This window comes from Narcine bancroftii, chromosome 2, assembly GCF_036971445.1.
Source record: "Narcine bancroftii isolate sNarBan1 chromosome 2, sNarBan1.hap1, whole genome shotgun sequence".
Classification (NCBI taxonomy): domain Eukaryota; kingdom Metazoa; phylum Chordata; class Chondrichthyes; order Torpediniformes; family Narcinidae; genus Narcine; species Narcine bancroftii.
Window position 1 is genome coordinate 280,405,328 of NC_091470.1, and position 21,513 is coordinate 280,426,840.

Consider the following 21,513-nt stretch of genomic DNA (forward strand, 5'->3'; position numbering starts at 1 on the left):
ACAAGTTACATTTATTACATTATTTATGTCCTTTTGTTCCCCATAAACAATTAATGAAATTATTCAAGCAGATGGTGATCTTATATAATAAGTTTTGACAAGTGATTATTATTTTTTATATATTTTTTCCTTTCAGAGAAGTGATTTTACTTTTCGATTAACTGATGTTAAGCTGAATTCATTTATATACTTGGACATATTCTATGACCTTTGTAAATTAGTATTACATCAGTTATCTATCAGCCATCTAGCTTCACAATATTTTCACATTAAAGGTTAAACATATGTAATAGCATCTCCATAGTTGAAAGGAGAAGAGCACTAGATGCATAGACCATCTTATCACCTTTCAGCATTCATTATTGGTGGAATATATTCACTACATTGATTACATGACACACCATCACTTTATCAAAGGTAACATTGGTGCCACATTAAATGCTGACCACATTCAATTGTCCATGTGTTGAGATTTATGTTTTAATAATTTTTTGAACCCTAGTATTTTGCTTAGCAGCCATTATTCACTATGATATATTTCCAAAACAGATTTTGTATAATAGTCATATAAACAAATTTTTTGGAAGAACTATTTGCTTACAAATGGAAACTATCTACTTGGACTGTAAAGAATAAAATAGGTGGAAGGTTAAACTTACATGCATTATTCTTTTACTATCAGGAGGGAATGAAACAGGTGGTAATTTTATCTTTTGAGCCATTCAATAAGATCACAACCGGTCTTGTGTCTCAAGGACGGTTTTCAATTCACTTCCCATATCCTATGATCTCTTATCCAATAATTGACTGTATATGTTATACTTGTGATACTCGATGTAGTGTTAATGTTATTCAAGATTTTGAATAAATCAGGCTAACTTGAAAAGTAGTGTGACAGAGTATTTAGAGGTGGTTTGGGAGGAATTGTTAGAGCAGCTTGCAAACACACATTTTAAAACAGAATATTTCCAGGACTTTTGCAGAAGGCTTTTTGCAGGAGGTAACAAAGTATCAACAGCAGCTTGCCTGGGAGAGCATGTGATCTTTGCAGGCAGAGGAGAAGTGTTTTGCTCTCAGAGAGGGAGGGTGTGAAACAGAGAGAGGAGTCACAGAAATTATTTCCAGAAGGACAAAGCTGGCAAACTTTGGAAGGCTGTCTGGTCAAAGGAGAAGACTGGCAATGTGAAAGGTGACCTGAAAGAAAGAGGATCATCTGGAGAACCCTAAAGGGGTTAAGTTTCGTCAGAAAGACTGATTGAGGAAGAATCAGTTGCGATGTCCTGGAAAAGGAATCTCTCTCTGAAGACCAGCAAGAACCCTCCTGAGTGGTAACCATTTGCCTGTTAAGCACTAAAGACTGGTGAACTTTGTTAATGCTAACTTCTGTGCACAGTACAAAAATGGGCTGTGAAACAAAGAACTTTTCTAATCTTAAATATACATTACACACACCTGTGCATAGTATTAGAGGGGGGATTAAGTAGTTAGGTAGGTTAAGTAATAAGTTAAAGTTCAATTCTGTTTTCTTGTTCAATTATAATTAAAATCTACTTTTGTTTAAGTAACCCTGTGTTGTGATGCATATCCATTGCTGCTGGTTTGTGGGGTCCTCTGGACTCCGTAACAGTAGTCATTTTCAAGAAATGCCAATTTGTTAAATAAATTAACTCTTTTGAATTCAATAACATCACAACCTTGTGTTTTTTTTAACTTGATAATATTGTTCATGCTTGTTTGGATTTTGTTAATAAAAATATATCATATTACCAAAATATTAATGGGTTTTGTAAGAATAAATCATTGCTGTAGCATGAGAAGTCAGAACTTACGAACAGCTCAACTTGCCGTCATTAAGAAATTAATCTCAACAAATGATCACTTACTTTTAATTAACAGAAATCTGCTTCATTACAATGATACACTCAGCACCCCATCAAAAATAACAAAAATGAACTTCATGTAACAAAATGAATCGACTTAGTAGGTTAATAGGGTCTAATCAGGCACCATGGGTTTCATGGGCTGGAAGGGTTTTCTACCATGCTATATCATTAAAATTGAACTTAAATTTTTTAAAATCTCCTTTTTGATAATACTGTACCATTGAAAATATGAACATTGAATTATATTCATAGATCTAAATTTTCAAAAATATTTATTCTTATATTAATAATTTCTCCTTGTCCTTCTTTTCCAGATCTTTCCTTTGACAGTATGCAGCAAGCTCTTCACCAGTCTGTTTTCATGTCAACCATGTCTGCTCACCCAATTCATGAACTCCCACTTTGCTGGGAACAGCATTGCAAACTACTGCCAAGTGTGGTGAACTTTCAAGCCAGCAAGGTGTCCAAGTGGAGTACTGATGAGGTAAAAAAGTGTTGGTACAATTTGGGGTTTACAGAGGAAGATAAGGTAAAATCATAAATAATTGTTTAAGCGTGTATAAGTTATCACCTACACTATCATTTCAAAACAATATGCATTTTAAACATGAAAAATATTCCATAATACATGATATCCTCTTATTTACTGTACTTTATTCAGTGATGAAGGCTTCAGAAGCCAAGAAGGAGGAAAACATATTACCCACGAGATTTAAGTTGCCAGTAGTCAGTACATTAACTTACAGAGTTTGTATAGTTCACATATCAAATCTGATGAGCTTGAAAGACCAAAGTACGCACAATGTCTGACTGAACTCTGCTGGTCCCTGTGTTCACTGCAAAAAAAATCATTAATGTGGTCTCTGTTGCTTTCAATGCATCACCCAAGGATTATGGTCCTAATCATGACCTTGCCCTCACATAGATGTATAAGTGTTAATCTCACACTAGATCCCAACTAAGTGCAGTTTCAAATGAACTAATTTAGTTACAGATGAACAAAATCTAGAATGGATAGCCAAAGTCAAGCAGGAAACATTGGCACAAGGCTGGTATGAACTCTGAAAGTTTAAGGTTAGTTATAGCCACCTGCTGAAAAATTAGTGTGATTCCACCGAATACCCATCAATGTTTGTTCCCGTAAACTTAAAATCTGTATTTGATGCTTTCTGAAAGCACTAACAAAAAATAGAATTACCAATGGAGAAGTGTAAAAAGTAATATACAGGTACTTCCCAACTTACAACCTTAATTTGGACTGAAAGATCAGTCATATCTCAAAATGAACATAAGTCAGAATTTTGCCCACACCCTTGGTGTGCTGAAGTCTCAAAGCAAACTTTTTAATCAAATGTTGTATTTGACAAACTATAACAGTGATACAGGGCATGTAAGAGCCAAAACATGCGTACTTACTTTGTTAGTCAGCATCCCAGGGTCCATAGGCTGGGTGCAGCCATCTTGATTCCTGTGCGCATTCGCGAGCCTTTGGTTGGTGCATGCGCAATGGGTTCACGTATTGAAGTTCGGTTGGCACATGCACAAGAGTTAAGAACTCAAATTCAATATCTTCAAGACGTTTAACTCTTGTGCATGTGCCAACCGAACTTCAATACGTGAACCCATTGCGCATGCACCAACCGAAGACTCGCACATGTGCACAAGAATCAAGATGGCCGCTCCCAGCCTATGAATCCCAGGACACCAAATAACAAAGTAAGTACGCACATTTTGCTCTAACATGCCCTGTATCCCTGTTATTGTTTGTCAAATACAACATAAACTGCATAAATTTTATATTTTTTCTTATATTTTTAAAAAATTCAGTCGTATGTGCGGATGGACAAAAATCGCATAGCTCGCAAGTTAAGGAGTACCTGTATAAAAATTCAAACTTTTTAAGTGTTAGGTTGCTTTATGACTTTAATAATGCATCTTCTTAAAATAATAGAAAACAATTGAGGTAATTCTACTTTTCCCAGTTTTCAGTTCAGATGAAGTCAATGGAAATAAATTATCCTAATCGTGAAATGACAGCGGCAAAAACAATTTTATACCAAATTTTCAGATATTTATGCAATTAAACAATTTGTAGCTGCAAACAGGACTCGAGAATATGTGTTGCTCCCTGGTGCCAGGGTGCAGACTGTTTCTGAGCAGGTAAAGAATATTCTGAGATGGGTGCATGAGCAACCAGAGGTTGTGGTTTATATTGGTAGAAATGGAGGTGTGGTCTTGCAGGTCAAAACACAGGACTTCCAAGATTGTAAACTCAGGATTACTACTAGTGTCACGTGAAAGTGAGGCAAGAAATAGAAAGATAGTGCAGCTTAATACTTAAGATTAGATTTCAAATTTATTGTCAGAGAATATAGATAACATCACATACAATCCTGAGATTCTTTTTCCTGTGAGCAAGGCAGGATTACCACTAATTGGTAGTGCAAAAAAAAACCTTTACACGATGTACACATCTAAACAAATAAAGAAATGTAAACAAAATGACTGTACAATACTGAGAGAAAAACCAATTAAGTGTCCTTAAATGAATCCATGATTGGGTTTGTTGTTGAGGAGTCAGATGGTGGAGGGGTAGTAGTTGTTCCTAAACATGATGATGTGAATCTTGTGGCTTCTATACCTCTTTCCTGATAGCAGCAGCCAGAACAGAATGCATGCTGGGTCCTTGCTGATTGCTGCTGCTCTCTGAACATCTCCCCGTAGATGTTCTCGATAGTGGGGAGAGTTTTTCCATGATAACCTGGGCTGTGTCCATTACTTTTTGGAGGGCTTTAAGCTCAGGGTTCATTGCCGAGGTCACGATCTCCCATAGATTCATCACTTCTGCTTCTTCTTCTCAATGAGGTGAGGGGGGAGGGGTGTTCTTCCCATTTCTGATGCCCTGCACCAGTCTGATAATCCCACAGAGTCTGCAACACATCGTGACCACTGCTGAGCACAGGCAACCTCATCCTGAACACAGACATCCGCAGTTAGAGGATTTAAATTGAGAAACAGCGTTGACTCCTTTAACAGGCCACTTAATGCCTGAACAGAATCATCTGCATTAGGACTGAGCAGTTGGAATCCTTCAGTTATATGATTTTGGTACTGTCACAGCTGTTGGATATCCATTGTTTCCATTTTCATCCAAAATCTCCACTTCACCTTGGAGATGGTTTTTCATAGGTTGCATCTGCTCCTTGTTTCGTGTGGTCATGTTCTAGACCTCCAGACAAATGCCTGTGATCTGGTTCTCAGTGGGTTCCAAATTTCATCCATGGCTTCTGGTTAATGATTTGGTGAGGACACACTCACCGACACATATTATAGCATCTGTAACAGCCCTGGGGTAATCATTCAAATCTTCACCTGAGTTATTGAACTCCACCTAATTCACTGACTCGAGGCAGTCCTGTATCCCTTCTTCACCCTCCTGCAACCACCTTCTGGCTGTCCTGATCTCTGGAGCTTCTCTTTTTAGGTCTGCCTGTATGAAGGCAGAAGGAGCACAACCAGGTGAACTGATTTGCCAAAATGCAGCCTTGGGAAAGAATGATAGGCCTTCCTTATCTTGGTTTAGCAGTTACCAAGTGTGCTGAGACCTCTGTAACAGCAGGTTACCTGCTGGTGATAATTGGGCAGGGTTTACTTGATACAGGCCTGGTTAAAGTCACCGACTATGATTTATAGTGTCAGGATGGGCCGTCATGTTTACTGTCCTCATCATGCAGCTGCACGTGCCCATTTGTGATTGGCATTGGGAGAGATATAAACAGGTGATAATCACTGATGAGAACTCTTTGGGTATATCAAAGGGTCTGCATTTAATCGAGATCTGCTTGAAGGCTGTGGAGCAGAATGAGCCCAACATCCATGCACAAGCCAGTATTAACTGAAAAGCTCACTCCCTTTGCCATAATCTGAGTCACCCTCCTGTTTATAAATAGTGAAACTCTCTGGTTGGATCTCAGCATTCGCTGCATTTTCTGTTAGCCAGGTCTCGGTGCATCAAACATCTGAGAGTTGTCTCACTTGTCTCTGATAAAGCAGCCTTCCCCTGAGGTCATCATTTGTATTTTCTAATGACTGGACATTTGCCAGTAGATTGAACAGTAAGGGAGGTCTCAGACCCTTGCGCTTCTGATGGGTTTGGATCCAGGCCATCATGCCACATTCCAGCAAGCTATTGCCCGGGAGATTTATCCATCATCTTAAATTCCTCCCTACAATTGGTTACAGTGTCTTTACCATCTTCAATGTCTCAACTTCAAGGCTTTTCTTATCGCCCCTCCCAAACTTGTGACCTCCACTACAAAGAGGAAAATGGCTGCTAGCGCTACGAAGTGTATCATCTTAAAATTCTTCTTCAAGCCCCTATCCTGACATGGAAATATTTCACCTCTTCTTGCCAATAAGCTCTAAAAGCAACTAAAGGCATTGTGGCGATGCCTTCACAGTGGGAACTGCAGCAGATTAGCATGCACTCTAAAGTATGGGCAAATAGTTGCTGGGCTACAGATGTGGCTATGAATAGAGACACTATTTTGTATAGCTCTAAATTGTCCTTTCTTAACTTGAATTGTTCACGTTTGGAAGACCAGAGTAAGGAATGAAATAGAAAAACACAAAGACTGCAGATGCTGATATCTTGAGGAACTCAGCGGGTCAGACAGTATCAGCATTTTAGGTCGGGATCCTTTATCAAGAATAAAGTAAAAAGCAGGTGATACTACATACATACAGTACCCTCCATAACATTTGGGACAAAGACAATCTTTTTCCTTAATTTGCCCCTGTGCTCAGTTTTAAATTTGTAATCAAACAATTCACATGTGATTAATGTGTACATACCAGATTTCATTCAAGGTTATTTATATATATTTTGTTTTGACCATATAGAAATTACAGCACTTTTTTTACAGTCCCCTCATTTCAGGGCATCATAATATTTGGGACATAGCAATGGTACACATATTAAAGTAGTCCTATTAATACTTAGTGGTATACCTCTTGAACACAATGACTGCTGGAAGTCTGTGATTCAAACACATCACCTGGTGCTGAGTATCTTCTCAGGTGATGCTCTGCCAGACCTGTACTGCAGCCATCTTCAGCTTCTGCTTGTTTCAGGAAGTTTCCCCTTAAATTTTCTTTTAAGTATATGGAAGGCATACTCATTTGGATTTAGATTGGGTGACTGACTTGGCCATTCAAGTATTTTCCATTTTTTAAGCTTTAAAAAACTCCTTTGTTGCTTGAGCAGTATGTTTGGGATTGTTGTCTTGCTGTAGGATGACACGCTGTCCAATGAGTTTGTAGGGATTTGCTCGAACTTAAGCAGATAAGATGTTTCAAAACACTTTAGAATTCATTTTGCTACTGCTATCAGCAGTTACATCATCAATGAAGGTGAGTGCATCAGTACCTGTGACAGTCATACATGCCCAGGTCATAATACCCCCACCACCATGTTTCACAAATGAGGTGAAATGTTTTGGATCTTATGCCTCCATACTTTCCTCTTGCCATCACTCAGATACAGGTTAAGCTTGATCACATCTGCCCACAAGATCTTTTTCCAGAATTCTGCAGAATCTTTTAACTATTTCTTGGCAAACTGTAATCTGGCCATCCTGTTTCTGTGGCTAACTAGTGGTTTGCATCTTGCAACATAGCTTCTATATTTTTGTTCATGAAGTCTTCTGAGAACAAGTCATTGACACATCTTTTTCTTTCTACTTGTTATGAGCCCAAAGGACCCCAAAACCCAGCAGCAATAGATATTCACTAAGACAAATGATTACTTAAACAAAAGTTGCTTTTATTTATCTTTAAACATGAAAACAGGGATCAAACTTTATCTTATTACTATTAACTTAACCTAGCATAACCCCATTCTAATTCTAAGCGCACGTATATGTAATGTGTGAGTAAGTTTAGAAAAGTTCTTTAATTCACAGTCCAATCTCACTTCTCGTTCCTCCAAGTTCACTGGTTGCAGGCAATTCTTATACTGTGCACAGAATTTAACACTTATGAATTTCACCAGGCTTTGGTGTTTGAAAGGTAAATGGTTACCACTCAGGAAGGTTCTTGTCGGTTTTCAGAGAGACACTTGTTGTTCACTGGACACGCACAAAACTGATTTCTTTTAATCAGCCACTTCAGTGTCTTGCTGAAGAAACTTTCCCAATCAGGGTTTTCCAGATGATAACCATCTTTCTTTCAGGTCACCACAGGAGTTCTTTTTTCTTTCCCTTATTTCAAGTGAAATAACAAGGAGCCAAAGCTTTGGCTTGAGCAGAGTTCCATTATTTTAAATGAGATCTGTTTTAAAGTGTTTGTATGTGAGCTGCACTAAAAAACCTGCCCCAGTTTATCTCCTTTTAAACATATCTATATACAATATAAAACACAACATAATCTGTCACACACCCACTTTCCACTTTAAGTAATCCTTTACTATGGTAATTACAGAGCACATATGGCATGGGGATCACTCACTTATGTGAGTGGAGAGAAAACATTTGAAAACCACTCTTAAACTTACCAGAGCCTTTTTCCCAGAGCTTCCTTTAAGCACTCATTAGCCCAAAAATTGAGGAAAAAGAGACTGATAATAATTTGAATTGAAATGTATTAGAGATAGATGTAAGAAGGAACAGGTGTTAACAAGTATATATAAAGATGCCATTTTTCGAAGTCAAAAAGAATTATCTGGTGTAGGCAGAAAGAATTTCAGAGTTGCTGGTTTCAAAGCATTATTGCATTTCAAAGAGGAAAATTGCAGCCATGGAAAATTGGAACAATTTTATCTCACACAATAAATTCCCCCATAGATATTAAAATGATGACGTGGAATTTTGTACTTGAAGTATAACTTTCTATACAGAAGTTCCCAAAATATTGAAAGTTATCTTTTATTTCCAAGCAATACATCTGAATCCTCCACTTTCCGTGTACAAATAATTTACTTGAACGAAAGAAAAATACAGCTGGGTTGAAAGAGTAGTTTTAATGTCAGTGTAAATTCCCCCACCGTTAGACAAGAATGGATTGATTCATTCTTTATTTACATTGTTTAAAACCAGAATTAACCTGAAAGCAATGTGAATGTTAGCAGTATTTCATGTTAATTCTTTTGAAGTTGTCTACCTAATAAAACTGCAGAACATGAGATGAGATACTTTGCTTTTAAGGAGTAATTCTAAACCCACTACTTTCAGAGCAGAACATCACTTTCTGTGAATGTAGTGGGATGATTGTGGTATAAACTTTTAGAAGACTGATGCTCATTGTTACATAGTTTTTTTGTGGAAGAAATTTGTACTTTTGATGAATGAAAAATATGTATAGCCATGTGTGTTTGTTTCTCCTTATGTTAAAATGTAATCTAAGATAAACAAATTAGATGCTAAATGACACAAAATCATTTAAAATTAATTTATTGCTATAGATTGTATTATTTAGTGACTGAATTATATTTAATAATTTTCAGGGTATCCAGAATATTTTTTCGCTGCTGATTCTTCTATCCATTCAGTTGAACACATCAAGCTTAAGTTAAAATAGTTAAAGTAGAATGTACTGTTTCACGTACTGCATTATCAATAAAAATAGTTTAGGCCTTGAAACCACCGCTGGTCTCCAAATTATAGACATGCTGTTTACCATTACAATGCAAGAAAGTTGGCAGTTCCTTATACAAAACAAACACAATTTATGCATTTATTACAGGATAGACTGAGGCTGCACATCACAGAACCAGCAGAAATGGTTGCACCTCCCACAAAGCTCCATTCATTCAGCTGCAAATTAAAAGAATAATGTTTAGATAAAGAATGGTTTTAAAATCTTCATAAACTTACTCTGTGGTCAGATTGTAATGGCCCGCGGCCCACTCTGCAGGCTGACACAGGAAACAGCTATCAAACGTGGCAATCGAGCAAGCAGCCATGGAATAAGAGACCCACTCCCAAAGGCTGCAGTTGTAGTTGTCGAATCGCAGGGGGTCCAATCCAGGCCCGTGGATCCGGGACAGCCAATCGGCAGCCAGCCCCGCTCAAGCCATGTCCCGGTGGTGACGCGGCCGGCTGCCTATAAAAGGCAGAGCTGCAGCCCAGAAAGTCAGTGTTGACTACATTCCCTTGTTATGAGAGTCTTCTTTCTTTATCCTCGAGCTATAACCACATTACTATACCCTGAGGTATAACCGTAGCGTCCTGCTACGATTATGATTAATGTAAACATGTATGCATTAGCAGCAAAATGTTGAATGCTTTAACTTTCTGACATCTCATTACTCGAAATTACTTCATGATACAGTTAAAAAGATGAGTGAAATGCAAGACATTTGAGGATTAAACATGGACTTCTTAATTAATTGCATTATCATGTTTGCTTTTTGAAATATATTAACAGTAGCAAGTGAAAAGAATTCTGTGATATTGAGTTGGCATTTTGACATTGATACAGGTATATTTCAATTGTTTTGTGTTATCACTGATTGATGGCAAGCTGCAATTGCCTATTTTATTAATGTCAAGCTGATGGATTTTCTATAAATATTGTCAGACTACATTAATATCTTAAGTTGCAGTTAATACTACTGATAACAATTTGAGTTATAGTATTGGCCATGCCAATTACATCAAAGGACTATGCATGATTGACATTGTACTAGTACTTAGACTATGACTATAAAAGGTTAGGCTGGATATTCTGAGCCAGACGCTTGTCATCAGACTCCCCAAAAGCCTTTCCACCTCTACATGGCATGTCGAGTGTGAGAGAATAGAAGCTAATTTCCATTCCATCACACTTTGCACTAAATTGAATAAAACAACTAACTTGATTGACAGACACATAATTCTTCATGCTAAATGTCTTCTTAATAAATTTATAATAATAAATACAAGCATTTCCTCTATCACTTTTTCACCCTGGCTGCAGTATCTTACTTCAAGTAAGTGGTTTCACCACCACCTTCACAAGTGCAATTAGGGGTGAGCAGTAAATGCTGGAATGCATTTTTTTCTGTAGACAATTTTTTTTTAAATCCAGTTTGGAAAATCCAGGTTAATACTCGGGCATTAATTTTAGAAAATCATTAATGGTCCTGCCAAAATGTAAGCATTACGGTTATTTACTAAATAATCTAAGGATTCAGTGCTCAGAGAATCCATCAACACACTTGAAGGTCTTATAGGAGAGAAGAATATGAATTAATTGTGGCATAAAAGGTATCTGATTTCAGATAAGAAATTAAGACCTAATTACTGCATAATTAATGAGATATGAACCAGGGATGTTCAAATTCTTTTTACCAGCTAGTTGGCTCATCATTTCCAATGGCTAGGGATGCTGAGATGTTGATGATCTCCTGCATTACTTTCTAATTATTTTGAGCAAGCTGTAGAAGACCATCTCCCGTTGTCCATCTTTCTCTTGAGTTTGGCACTATTTTCTGCAACAATTTAAAAAAAAACAGCCTTCAAAATAGCTAACTGTAAAGGCAATTTTACTACTGGTTAAAGTAAATTGGATGTTAATGACCATAGCAAAAGAAAGCATCACATTGCATAAGCAAGAGGATGAGTGACAGTGGTGAGAATATGCATTGCAAGGGAAAGAATGGTGTTCTTGTACAGTAAGTAGGTGTGAGGAGTTATGTGATATAATATGCTTGAAAAGGCAGCTTGAGTATATTGATGTGCATAGTATAGATGAACATGCACAATATTTTCCTGACCCAGTTCATTTGTTAAGTTACTTCCAATCTTGAGATTCAAAGAATATCACTACACTTCTGCTGACCTGTTTTTCCATCTCCAGCTAGTACAAATGAATATCTGCTGAAAGTTTCTTCCTCTTATTGTAACGAAAGACTCTCCCACTCTTTTCTCACCATTTTAGCCATGCATCCAGGGAAGTGACACCTAATTGGTGCACAGTTGCATTCTTATTGCAAACCTTTTTTTATTTTCCTGCCAACATCAATCTGGTCCATGCTCCATCACCTGCCACTGTAGCTGCATTAAAAAAGCCACTGACAGACCCACTGAGCATACTTCCATTTTCCTCTTTCTTTCAGATACTCCCCTTCAAGCAACGTAGTAATTTAATTGTTTGAAATTGCCTTTGGAGATTCATTCAGTTGAACAAATTAATAATATCTCCATCTCCTAACTTAAAATGGCCAATTGAAAAAGGTATATTTCTCAAAAGCAGTTGAATAAATACTGTAATTTTTACATGTTATCATAATCTTAACCAGTTAATAATGGGAGAGGGATGGAGTGGTGATTGTGTGGATAAGAATGAGGCTAGAAGGAAAGTAATTTCAGAATTTATATTTTATCTTTTCTGAATTCTAGTTTTAACCTGAAGGCATTAAATTATTGGAGCTGCAGTTTTGGAACATCTGCAGCCTTTCTTTAACTGACCTAATTGATTTTTTTTAAATGAAGGTTTAATTTATCATGTTGAATATTTTGCAATGATTTATAATGAGTACTTCATGAGAAACAAATCACAAATTTGTTTTGGTAGCTTTAAGTTTTAAAAGCACAAAAATCATTGGGTCCAGAATCCCTCCAGTTCAGTTTGTATTCCACAACTTGAGCAAGTGCTTAATTTCTTTTAATTGAAAGAAGCAGACTTTCCAGCTGCTTTTCCAATGCAAATAACATCAAGGGTTGAAAGCCAGTCTAAAATAATTTATCTCACATTATGAAACAAGTGGAGTAGACATCAAAGAACAAAATGACAAATAATAATGAGATATGTAAAAGACAAAAAGACGTACAGCATTGTAAATAAATCACACTTATTGTTGAGTGAAAATGTTTTGCCAGAGGTGTAGTGTTTCTGCTACACTCAAACTCCCTCAAGCTATAATTATAATGACTGTTTTTGTTGCTAAAGTTCCTTGAGGGATAAATATTGGCCTGGACATCAGTCCTGCTGAGGGGAAAAAAGCAGAATTCCAATTATACATGTCTGCAAGTTTTTCACATTCATCCTTCAGAAATGGGGCTTGTAGCTACAACCTTTTGACTCGGATGTGAGTGACCATCAAGTGTGTTGATGGATTCTCTGAGCACTGAATCCTTAGATTGTTTACCAAGCAAATGTAATGCTTACATTTTGGCAAGACTATTGAGGGCAATTGTTGAAATTTCATCAAGTAAACTCAAACTTGTATCTTTTGGATTGAAAATACTGAGAACAGTTTTGCAAACTGTATTTGGCGAGGACTCTTCTTCAGTTCTGATGAGCTGTATTTCTTTTCTTTGGCTTGGCTTCGCGGACGAAGATTTATGGAGGGGGTAAATGTCCACGTCAGCTGCAGGCTCGTTTGTGGCTGACAAGTCCGATGCGGGACAAGCAGACACGGTTGCAGCGGTTGCAGGGGAAAATTGGTTGGTTGGGGTTGGGTGTTGGGTTTTTCCTCCTTTGCCTTTTGTCAGTGAGGTGGGCTCTGTGGTCTTCTTCAAAGGAGGTTGCTGCCCGCCGAACTGTGAGGCGCCAAGATGCACGGTTTGAGGCGATATCAGCCCACTGGCGGTGGTCAATGTGGCAGGAACCAAGAGATTTCTTTAGGCAGTCCTTGTACCTCTTCTTTGGTGCACCTCTGTCAAGGTGGCCAGTGGAGAGCTCGCCATATAACACGATCTTGGGAAGGCGATGGTCCTCCATTCTGGAGACGTGACCCACCCAGCACAGCTGGATCTTCAGCAGTGTGGACTCGATGCTGTCGACCTCTGCCATCTCAAGTACTTCGACGTTAGGGATGAAAGCGCTCCAATGAATGTTGAGGATGGAGCGGAGACAACGCTGGTGGAAGCGTTCTAGGAGCCGTAGGTGATGCCGGTAGAGGACCCATGATTCGGAGCTGAACAGGAGTGTGGGTATAACAACGGCTCTGTATACGCTTATCTTTGTGAGGTTATTCAGTTGGTTGTTTTTCCAGACTCTTGTGTAGTCTTCCAAAGGCACTATTTGCCTTGGCGAGTCTGTTGTCTATCTCATTGTCGATCCTTGCATCTGATGAAATGGTGCAGCCGAGATAGGTAAACTGGTTGACCGTTTTGAGTTTTGTGTGCCCGATGGAGATGTGGGGGGGCTGGTAGTCATGGTGGGGAGCTGGCTGATGGAGGACCTCAGTTTTCTTCAGGCTGACTTCCAGGCCAAACATTTTGGCAGTTTCCGCAAAACAGGACGTCAAGCGCTGATAATTAATGACAAGGGTAATAATTGGAGTACATCACAAAATGTGCAGAGTGTCTAAAAGCCTTCAAAGCACACCAATAAAAAGCTGCAAATAGATCGTGGAGTCTGGCTCAAGTACAAATTGCAGTTGTTGGATTGATGTTATAGAAAATTGCAATATAATTTTTCATGAATACAGGAGCCAATTTCACAGAATGTCAAATGCTCCAATCACACAAATTATATATGAACACTTTCACCTCATTGCAGTTACTCTGACTTGACTAATACAGCATTGAAACAAGCTCTTCATTGAGTCTTTACTGACCTTAAATATCTATTCATATCAATCAAACATTAATCCCATTTTATTCTTCCCTCATTACAATCAACTGCCTTCTGATCCTATCTCTCACCTACACATTGGGGCCAATATACTTTGGCTAATTAACCAACGAACATGCACATCTTTGGGATGTAGGAAGAAACTGGAGCACTTTAATATATGGTTGGCCCATATAATGTAGAAAGGGAAGTGACATGGAAGTTGCTATTCAATTCAAAACACATTCATTTCCTATCTGTGGCTGCTCCATCTCACCAAATACCCAATATGCTGCCTCTTACCCCAGTGGCAGATTGCCTTGCATATATGCACTTGGACCAATATTTGTCAGTGACTTTGGGCTCTAATATTTAGAAATTATCAGCCTTCAGCCTATCTGATTAGATCAAGGATGGAAAAGGCTGGAAAAAAAAGGAAAAATAAAGCTCTGTGGGTTGCATTGGATGCAGGAGTAAATGTTACTTTCCTATTTTTCATTGGATTACATATTCTGTGCCTCTTATCTGCAAGTTCTGAATTGCTGGGAGACAACTTACCTTTTTATTTTTTTTATAGATAAATGGGAAGTCATGAACTGATGGGAATCACTGAAAAATTAATGGGTAATTGGCTAGCTTTGGCTTTTGTTTCAAAAGCATTAGGAAGTGAGAAAGAGATGCACAGTGGGTGGATTTGACTTTAGTCATAGGTTGAGCATCTTGACAAATGAAAGAATAATTAACAAAATCTTCCATGGTGCTTGACAATGGTTTGGGAGCACAGACTAATTTATGAGCAGTAAACCTTACCACAGCAACGAAAGCTTCACTTGCCAGATGGTGGATGGAGCAGAATCCTTTTCCTGTGGTTTTCAACCTGGGTTCATTAATGATTCTCTAAAATGAATGCCACATTAACCTGAAGGCCTACTCTGCTTCATTTTTTTTAATGTTCCTACTTCTCTGTTATAAATTTCACTTTGCAGGCTTTAGCTTTAAGACTCTCTTGAAAATATTAGAAATGTTATTTTCCTAATTTTTAAAAAAATACTGAGATTAATTTCCCTTCCTAGCCTCTATATTGAGAAATGTCTCGCAAAACTGTCATCATAATATGCCTTCTTAAAAACTTTGTATTTAAATCAATCTAAACAGATTTCCACCTTTCCGGCAAATTTAAAACAGCCCCTGAAAATAATCATGGCATACAATCTTTCTTTGCCAATTTTAACCTGTCTACAACATTTGACACATCCTTTGGATCCACCTGGATGAGAGTATTTTTGTCAGTTTAGTTGTAACCAGAGAACCAGGAAGGACACAGCAGGTCAGGAAGCATCCACAGCGAGAAGTTCATGTCAGGACCTTTTACTGAGACCCAAAATGTTGATATCCATTTTACTCCATGGATGCTGCCTGGCTCACTGAGTCCCTCCAGCTTCCCTTATGACTGGCGATTCCAGAAAGTGCAGTTCTTGTGTTTCTCGTGCAGTTCTTGTGTTTCTCGTGTTAATTATGTGTAGTGGTTTGTTTTCAATTTGCATGCCTTAATAATTGGAGTCCTTTAAAGATCAAACTTTGACTATAACCATATAACCATTTACGGAGCGGAAACAGGCCACGTTGGCCTTTCGAGTCCGCACCAGTTCACTGATTTTGTGCGCCCTCTTCATCTTATTTCTCTTCTACATTCTGCTTATCCCTCTGGGATACATGCAGTTGAAAGCCATCCTCTGCTCCTGTGGTAAACTCATAATATGTTGATGTGTACACTTTAAACTTCAATTCCAAAACAGAATTTAATTGAAGAAAATGGACATGAATTCAAGAAGTGGAGTTAAGTGTACGTGTGAATTATTGCCTGTACAATGTGAATGAATTTCTACTGAGGAATCTCTACATGAATATCCACTGAAGAGAGCTGCAAGGATTGTATTTCATAATTAATCCAGTGTAGGCAGCACATCAATGTATGTCATTAGCATGATTGCCAGTTGCATCTGTTTGGCTTAGGAAAAGAGATCATGTCATAAAAGGCAAGCACGCTTTAACCTGGCCAAAATTATATAAGAATGAAACTTGAAATTAAGGCATGGACTGTCTGTTGAAGACAACACAAACACTTAGAATGATTTGAAGAAGCGGAAGGTTTTAATCACCATTTCAATCCGATGATTATTCCTCAACCAGCATCTATCAAAAATAAATTATCTGATTACTTTCACATTGCTACTTATGGTTTGTTGGCTGACCACAAATGAGCTCCTATGTTTCCTGCAACAATGATAAATATTTCAGAAATACTTTATTTTGGAAATCATGGAACCCTCAGAGATAATACAAACAAGCTCATTTTGTATTTCAAAATAAATATTCCTTTCTTGTTTCCTATTCAGGTTGCAAACTTTGTGCAGACTCTCCCTGGTTGTGAAGAACAAGCAAAAATCTTTAAAGAAGAGGTAAAAAAAAAAATTAAACCTCCATTTCTGCCAATTGTATGGTCTTGAGCTGGCGTGGTGGCTGTGACGTTAACCAGGCCGAGGCCTGTTAATTTGCCTCTTACTTCAAACATTACTTTCGGCAGAGAAGAGCAAGTTTATGCATTTTAGTTGTAACAGGATTTTTCAATTTGCACCTTTATTTCAAGCATTGGTTGCAATTTCAGAACAAATCATTTTAATTTCAAGACATCAGTGCGAATTGTTTAGATAGTTCTAAATATTAAGAAACATAAAAATAATACAAGATCATAGTTTTTCTAGTTAATTTAAAGCATTAGTTGATACATTTGCTATATTTTATTTTCTAATGCATAATGCAGCAGCAGCTTATGTAAAGGTAGATTTTCCTACTCTTTCTTGTGATAACTACATTAGCCACCACAAATGAAAATTGTGCCATTAACCAGGGCTTTGTACTGGAATGTGGATGCTTCATGATAAAATTTTTGATTCTAAACTTTTTGAGTAGTAGTGATTTAATTATGTTTGAGTAATTTAGAGTTCACCATAGTTTAAGCAGTTGGTCGGGAATTGTGGCAGTACAATAGACATAAACTGTGAGACCAGGAACTGCAGGAGAAGTAAAACACATGCATAAAAGTTACACTAGAATGTATGTGGACATGTTGACTAGAGAAGAAGCCATTATTGGATATTGTACTAAGCCATGGTTTCCCAAATGGAGGTGTAATAGGGGTTCTGTGGAAGAAATGACAGAATAATAATGATCTATCTGTTTTTCTTTTAAATTACCATTTACTTCTGTCTTTATTTCAATTTGTTTCATTGAGGGGGAGGGGGGAAACAAGATGGCGGCCACATGGGAGGGAAGAAAGGGAGATGCGCACGACCCTCCGCCGACACTCGCCTCGGCTGCTCATTGGCATAATATGCACTCCCCCTCCATTCGGCACCTGGGTTCAGCCTGTCCATCAAAAGGTTTGGTGGCCAGTTCTGGATTAATTAGCAGGTAGAATGATGGGGTGAGGTTGTGACATCTCTTCTCCCTACCCGCTCAATCAATCACCAGGCCCCATTGTAACGTCATTGAGCAGTTGGGCTTGATTGGTGGGGGGGGGGGGGGATGCACCCATTCACCTCTCCTGTCAAATCACCAACCAGTGGTGGTGGGTTACTTCACCAGCATCCTGTCAATCACCTCCTAAGCCAGTTACCCGGGTGAGATGGAATTGGGTGGGGGGGAGGGGATTGTGACATCCCTGAAACCCACCTGCACAGCCAATCAGTGGGCAAAGACCCATTGTGACACTCAGTGGGGGTTGTGTCCATCCTCACCTGTCAATAAACGGCCAGCTTGTATGCATGCAGCCAATCATCACTGGATGAAGGTCCTCCGTTTCCATAAGGATGTTAGTGGGAGGACAGAATCCCACCCATCTCACCTGTCAATCAACGGCTAATGATTCTGGCATGGCGGAGAAAGTAACGTCAGCAGTCTTTTCTTGTTATTCATCGCCCAAACCAACTACCAAGTGGAGATCCCCCCATTTTGTTGTTGGAGGGGGGATGGGGATAAGGATACAACTATTTAATATTGTGCCCAACATTAAGATCTGTGAGGATAATAAACTATTTCTTTAATCCCATTAAATGTAAATTAGAGGCAACAAATGATTTCAATGTGGAGAATAATGAGTTTATTTACTTTCTTACTATGCTTGTGTATTGATACCAGGTCTTTTAAACTGTAATTGGCGATGAGGTTGCATGATTTCCAAGTGCTCCCGAAAAGGGTTCTGTGAGCTAAAAAGTTTGGGAAGCCCCGTACTAAACAATAAACCTGATCAGGTGACAGACCTCTTCAGTGGGGGGGAGGGAGCATTTCGGAGATGGTGACCACAACTCCCTGACCTCTGACTTAGGTATAGATAAGGATGATAGCAGATTATATGGGAAAGTATATAATTGGAGGATGCCTAATTACTATGGTATTGGACAGAAACTTTGGACCATTAACTGGGAACAGATGTTCGCACAGCATTTGTTTTGGGGACACTTGTATTGGTCTCTGAATTGGTTTGTCCCACCGAGACAGGGAAAGGATGGTTAGATAAAAGAACCAAGAGGTGAAACAGTTAGTCAAGAGTGAAAACGAAGCATACTTGAGGTTTAGGAAGCAAGATTCAGGTAGGGCTCTTGAGAATTATAAGGTAGCCAGGTACGAACTTATGAAAAGTCTAAGGAGAGCTATAAGGAGATATGAGAAGGCTTTGAAAAGTAGGATTAAGGAAACCCTAAGGTATTTTACACATATGTAAAGAACAGGAGGATAACTAAGGTGAAGGTAGGACTGCTCAGGAATAAAGGAGGAAACGTACCTGGAGTCAGAGGAGTTACGGAGTGGAGAGGGGTTCTTAATGAATACTTTGTTTCACCGTTCACCAAGCAGAAGGACATTGATGAATTTCAGGTATAGAACAGGCTAATGTCCGGGAGCATATCAAGAATGAGGTCGTGTTGGAGCTTTTGAAAAATATTTGATAGATAAGTGCCAGATGATGTATAACCTAAGTTATTACAGGCAGTGAGGGAAGAGATTGCTGGTTTGTCTATATGCCACTGCAACTAACAACCACCTTCTTCATTATTCTCAACACCTCCAACTTTCGTGTCATCTGAAAATTTACTGACCCCCCTCTCTACTCCCTCGTACAAGTCATTGATAAATAACAAAATGCTGTAGTTGCAGGATAGTTGCTGATGTACTGCTGACATCAGTAGTCATTAACCTCCAGGCAGAATATGCACCATCTATGTCTCTTTTGTGGGCAAAACAATTCTGAATCAATGCATTCAAATTTCTATGGATCCCATGCCATGACTTTCTGGATGAGCCTACCATGGGGAACCTTGTCAAATGCCTTACTAAAAATCATGTACATCACATTCACTACCTTACCTTCATCAGATTGTTTTGACACCTCTTCAAAAAACTGAATTGTTTCTAAAGCAAGACCTGCCCCTCGCAAAGCATTGCCGATGATCCATAATAAGACCATGCTTCTTCAAATATTTGTAAATCCTATTCCTAAGAATCCTCTTCAATGTCCTTCTGCTTGGTGAACAGTGCAACAAAGTATTCATTAAGAACCCCTACCCCCCCCCCCCACTCCCCACCCCATAACTCCTCTGACTCCAGGTACATTTCCTCCTTTATTCCTGAGCAGTCCTACCTTCACCTTAGTTATCCTCCTGTTCTTTACATATGTGTAAAATACCTTAGGGTTTCCTTAATCCTACTTTTCAAAGCCTTCTCATATCTCCTTGTAGCTCTCCTTAGACTTTTCATAAGTTCGTACCTGGCTACCTTATAATTCTCAAGAACCCTATCTGAATCTTGCTTCCTAAACCTCAAGTATGCTTCGTTTTCACTCTTGACTATCTGTTTCACCTCTTGGTTCTTTTATCTAACCATCCTTTCCCTGTCTCGGTGGGACAAACCAATCCAGATCCCAATGCAAATGTCCCCAAAACAAATGCTGTACGAACATCTGTTCCCAGTTAATGGTCCAAAGTTTCTGTCTAATCCTCCAAGGCCACCGGGGCAGTACCAGGAGATTGGAGGATGAAAAATGTAGTTCCCTTGTTCAAGAACAGTAATCCTGGGAATTACAAACCTGCAAGCCTTACATCAGCAGCAGAGAAACGATTGAAGAGGATTCTTAAGGATAGGATTTACAAATATTTGAAGAAGCATGGTCTTATTATGGATCATCGGCAATGCTTTGCGAGGGGCAGGTCTTGCTTTAGAAACAATTCAGTTTTTTGAAGAGGTGTCAAAACAATCTGATGAAGGTAAGGTAGTGAATGTGATGTACATGATTTTTAGTAAGGCATTTGACAAGGTTCCCCATGGTAGGCTCATCCAGAAAGTCATGGCATGGGATCCATAGAAATTTGAATGCATTGATTCAGAATTGTTTTGCCCACAAAAGAGACATAGATGGTGCATATTCTGCCTGGAGGTTAATGACTACTGATGTCAGCAGTACATCAGCAACTATCCTGCAACTACAGCACTTTGTTATTTATCAATGACGTGTACGAGGGAGTAGAGAGGGGGGTCAGTAAATTTTCAGATAACACGAAGGTTGGAGGTGTTGAGAATAATGAAGAAGGTGGTCTTTAGTTGCAGTGGCATATAGACAAGGTGCAGAGTTGGGCAAAGAAGTGGTAAATGAAGTTCAATCAGGAAAATTGTGAAGTGATACATTTTGGAAGATTGAACTGGAGTGAGGAGTACATGGTTAATGGCAGCATTCCTAGTAGTGTGGAGGAACAGAGGGATCTTGGGTTCCAAGTCCATAAATCCCACAAAGTTGCCACACACATTGATAGTGGTTAAGAAGGCATATGATATACAGGCCTTCAATAGTTGGGGGGAAGGGTTGAGTTCAAGAGCCGCGAGGTTATGTTACTGTTCTAAAAAACTCTGGTTAGTCTATGCATTGTATTCGGATCTGGTTGCCTCATTATTAGAAGGATGTGAAAGCTTTAGAGAGAGGCAGAGGAGATTTACCAGAACTCTGCCTGAATTAGAAAACATACCTACTTGTGAAAAAAGGTTG

General features: G+C 38.7%; 1 protein-coding gene across 8 annotated transcripts in view; it reads left to right on the forward strand.

Moving 5' to 3' along the window:
• LOC138755330 (lethal(3)malignant brain tumor-like protein 4) overlaps nt 1–21,513 on the forward strand; it is a 291,580-nt gene that overhangs the window by 259,560 nt on the left and 10,507 nt on the right. For all 8 annotated transcript variants that reach the window (XR_011352200.1, XM_069921114.1, XM_069921108.1 and 5 more), the window contains 2 exons: nt 2,198–2,367; nt 16,820–16,882. Coding sequence is in view for 7 of the 8 variants with exons in the window: in XM_069921114.1 (XP_069777215.1) it covers nt 2,198–2,367; nt 16,820–16,882 (233 nt within the window). In the remaining variant the exon portion in view is untranslated. The remainder of the gene's footprint in view (nt 1–2,197; nt 2,368–16,819; nt 16,883–21,513) is intronic.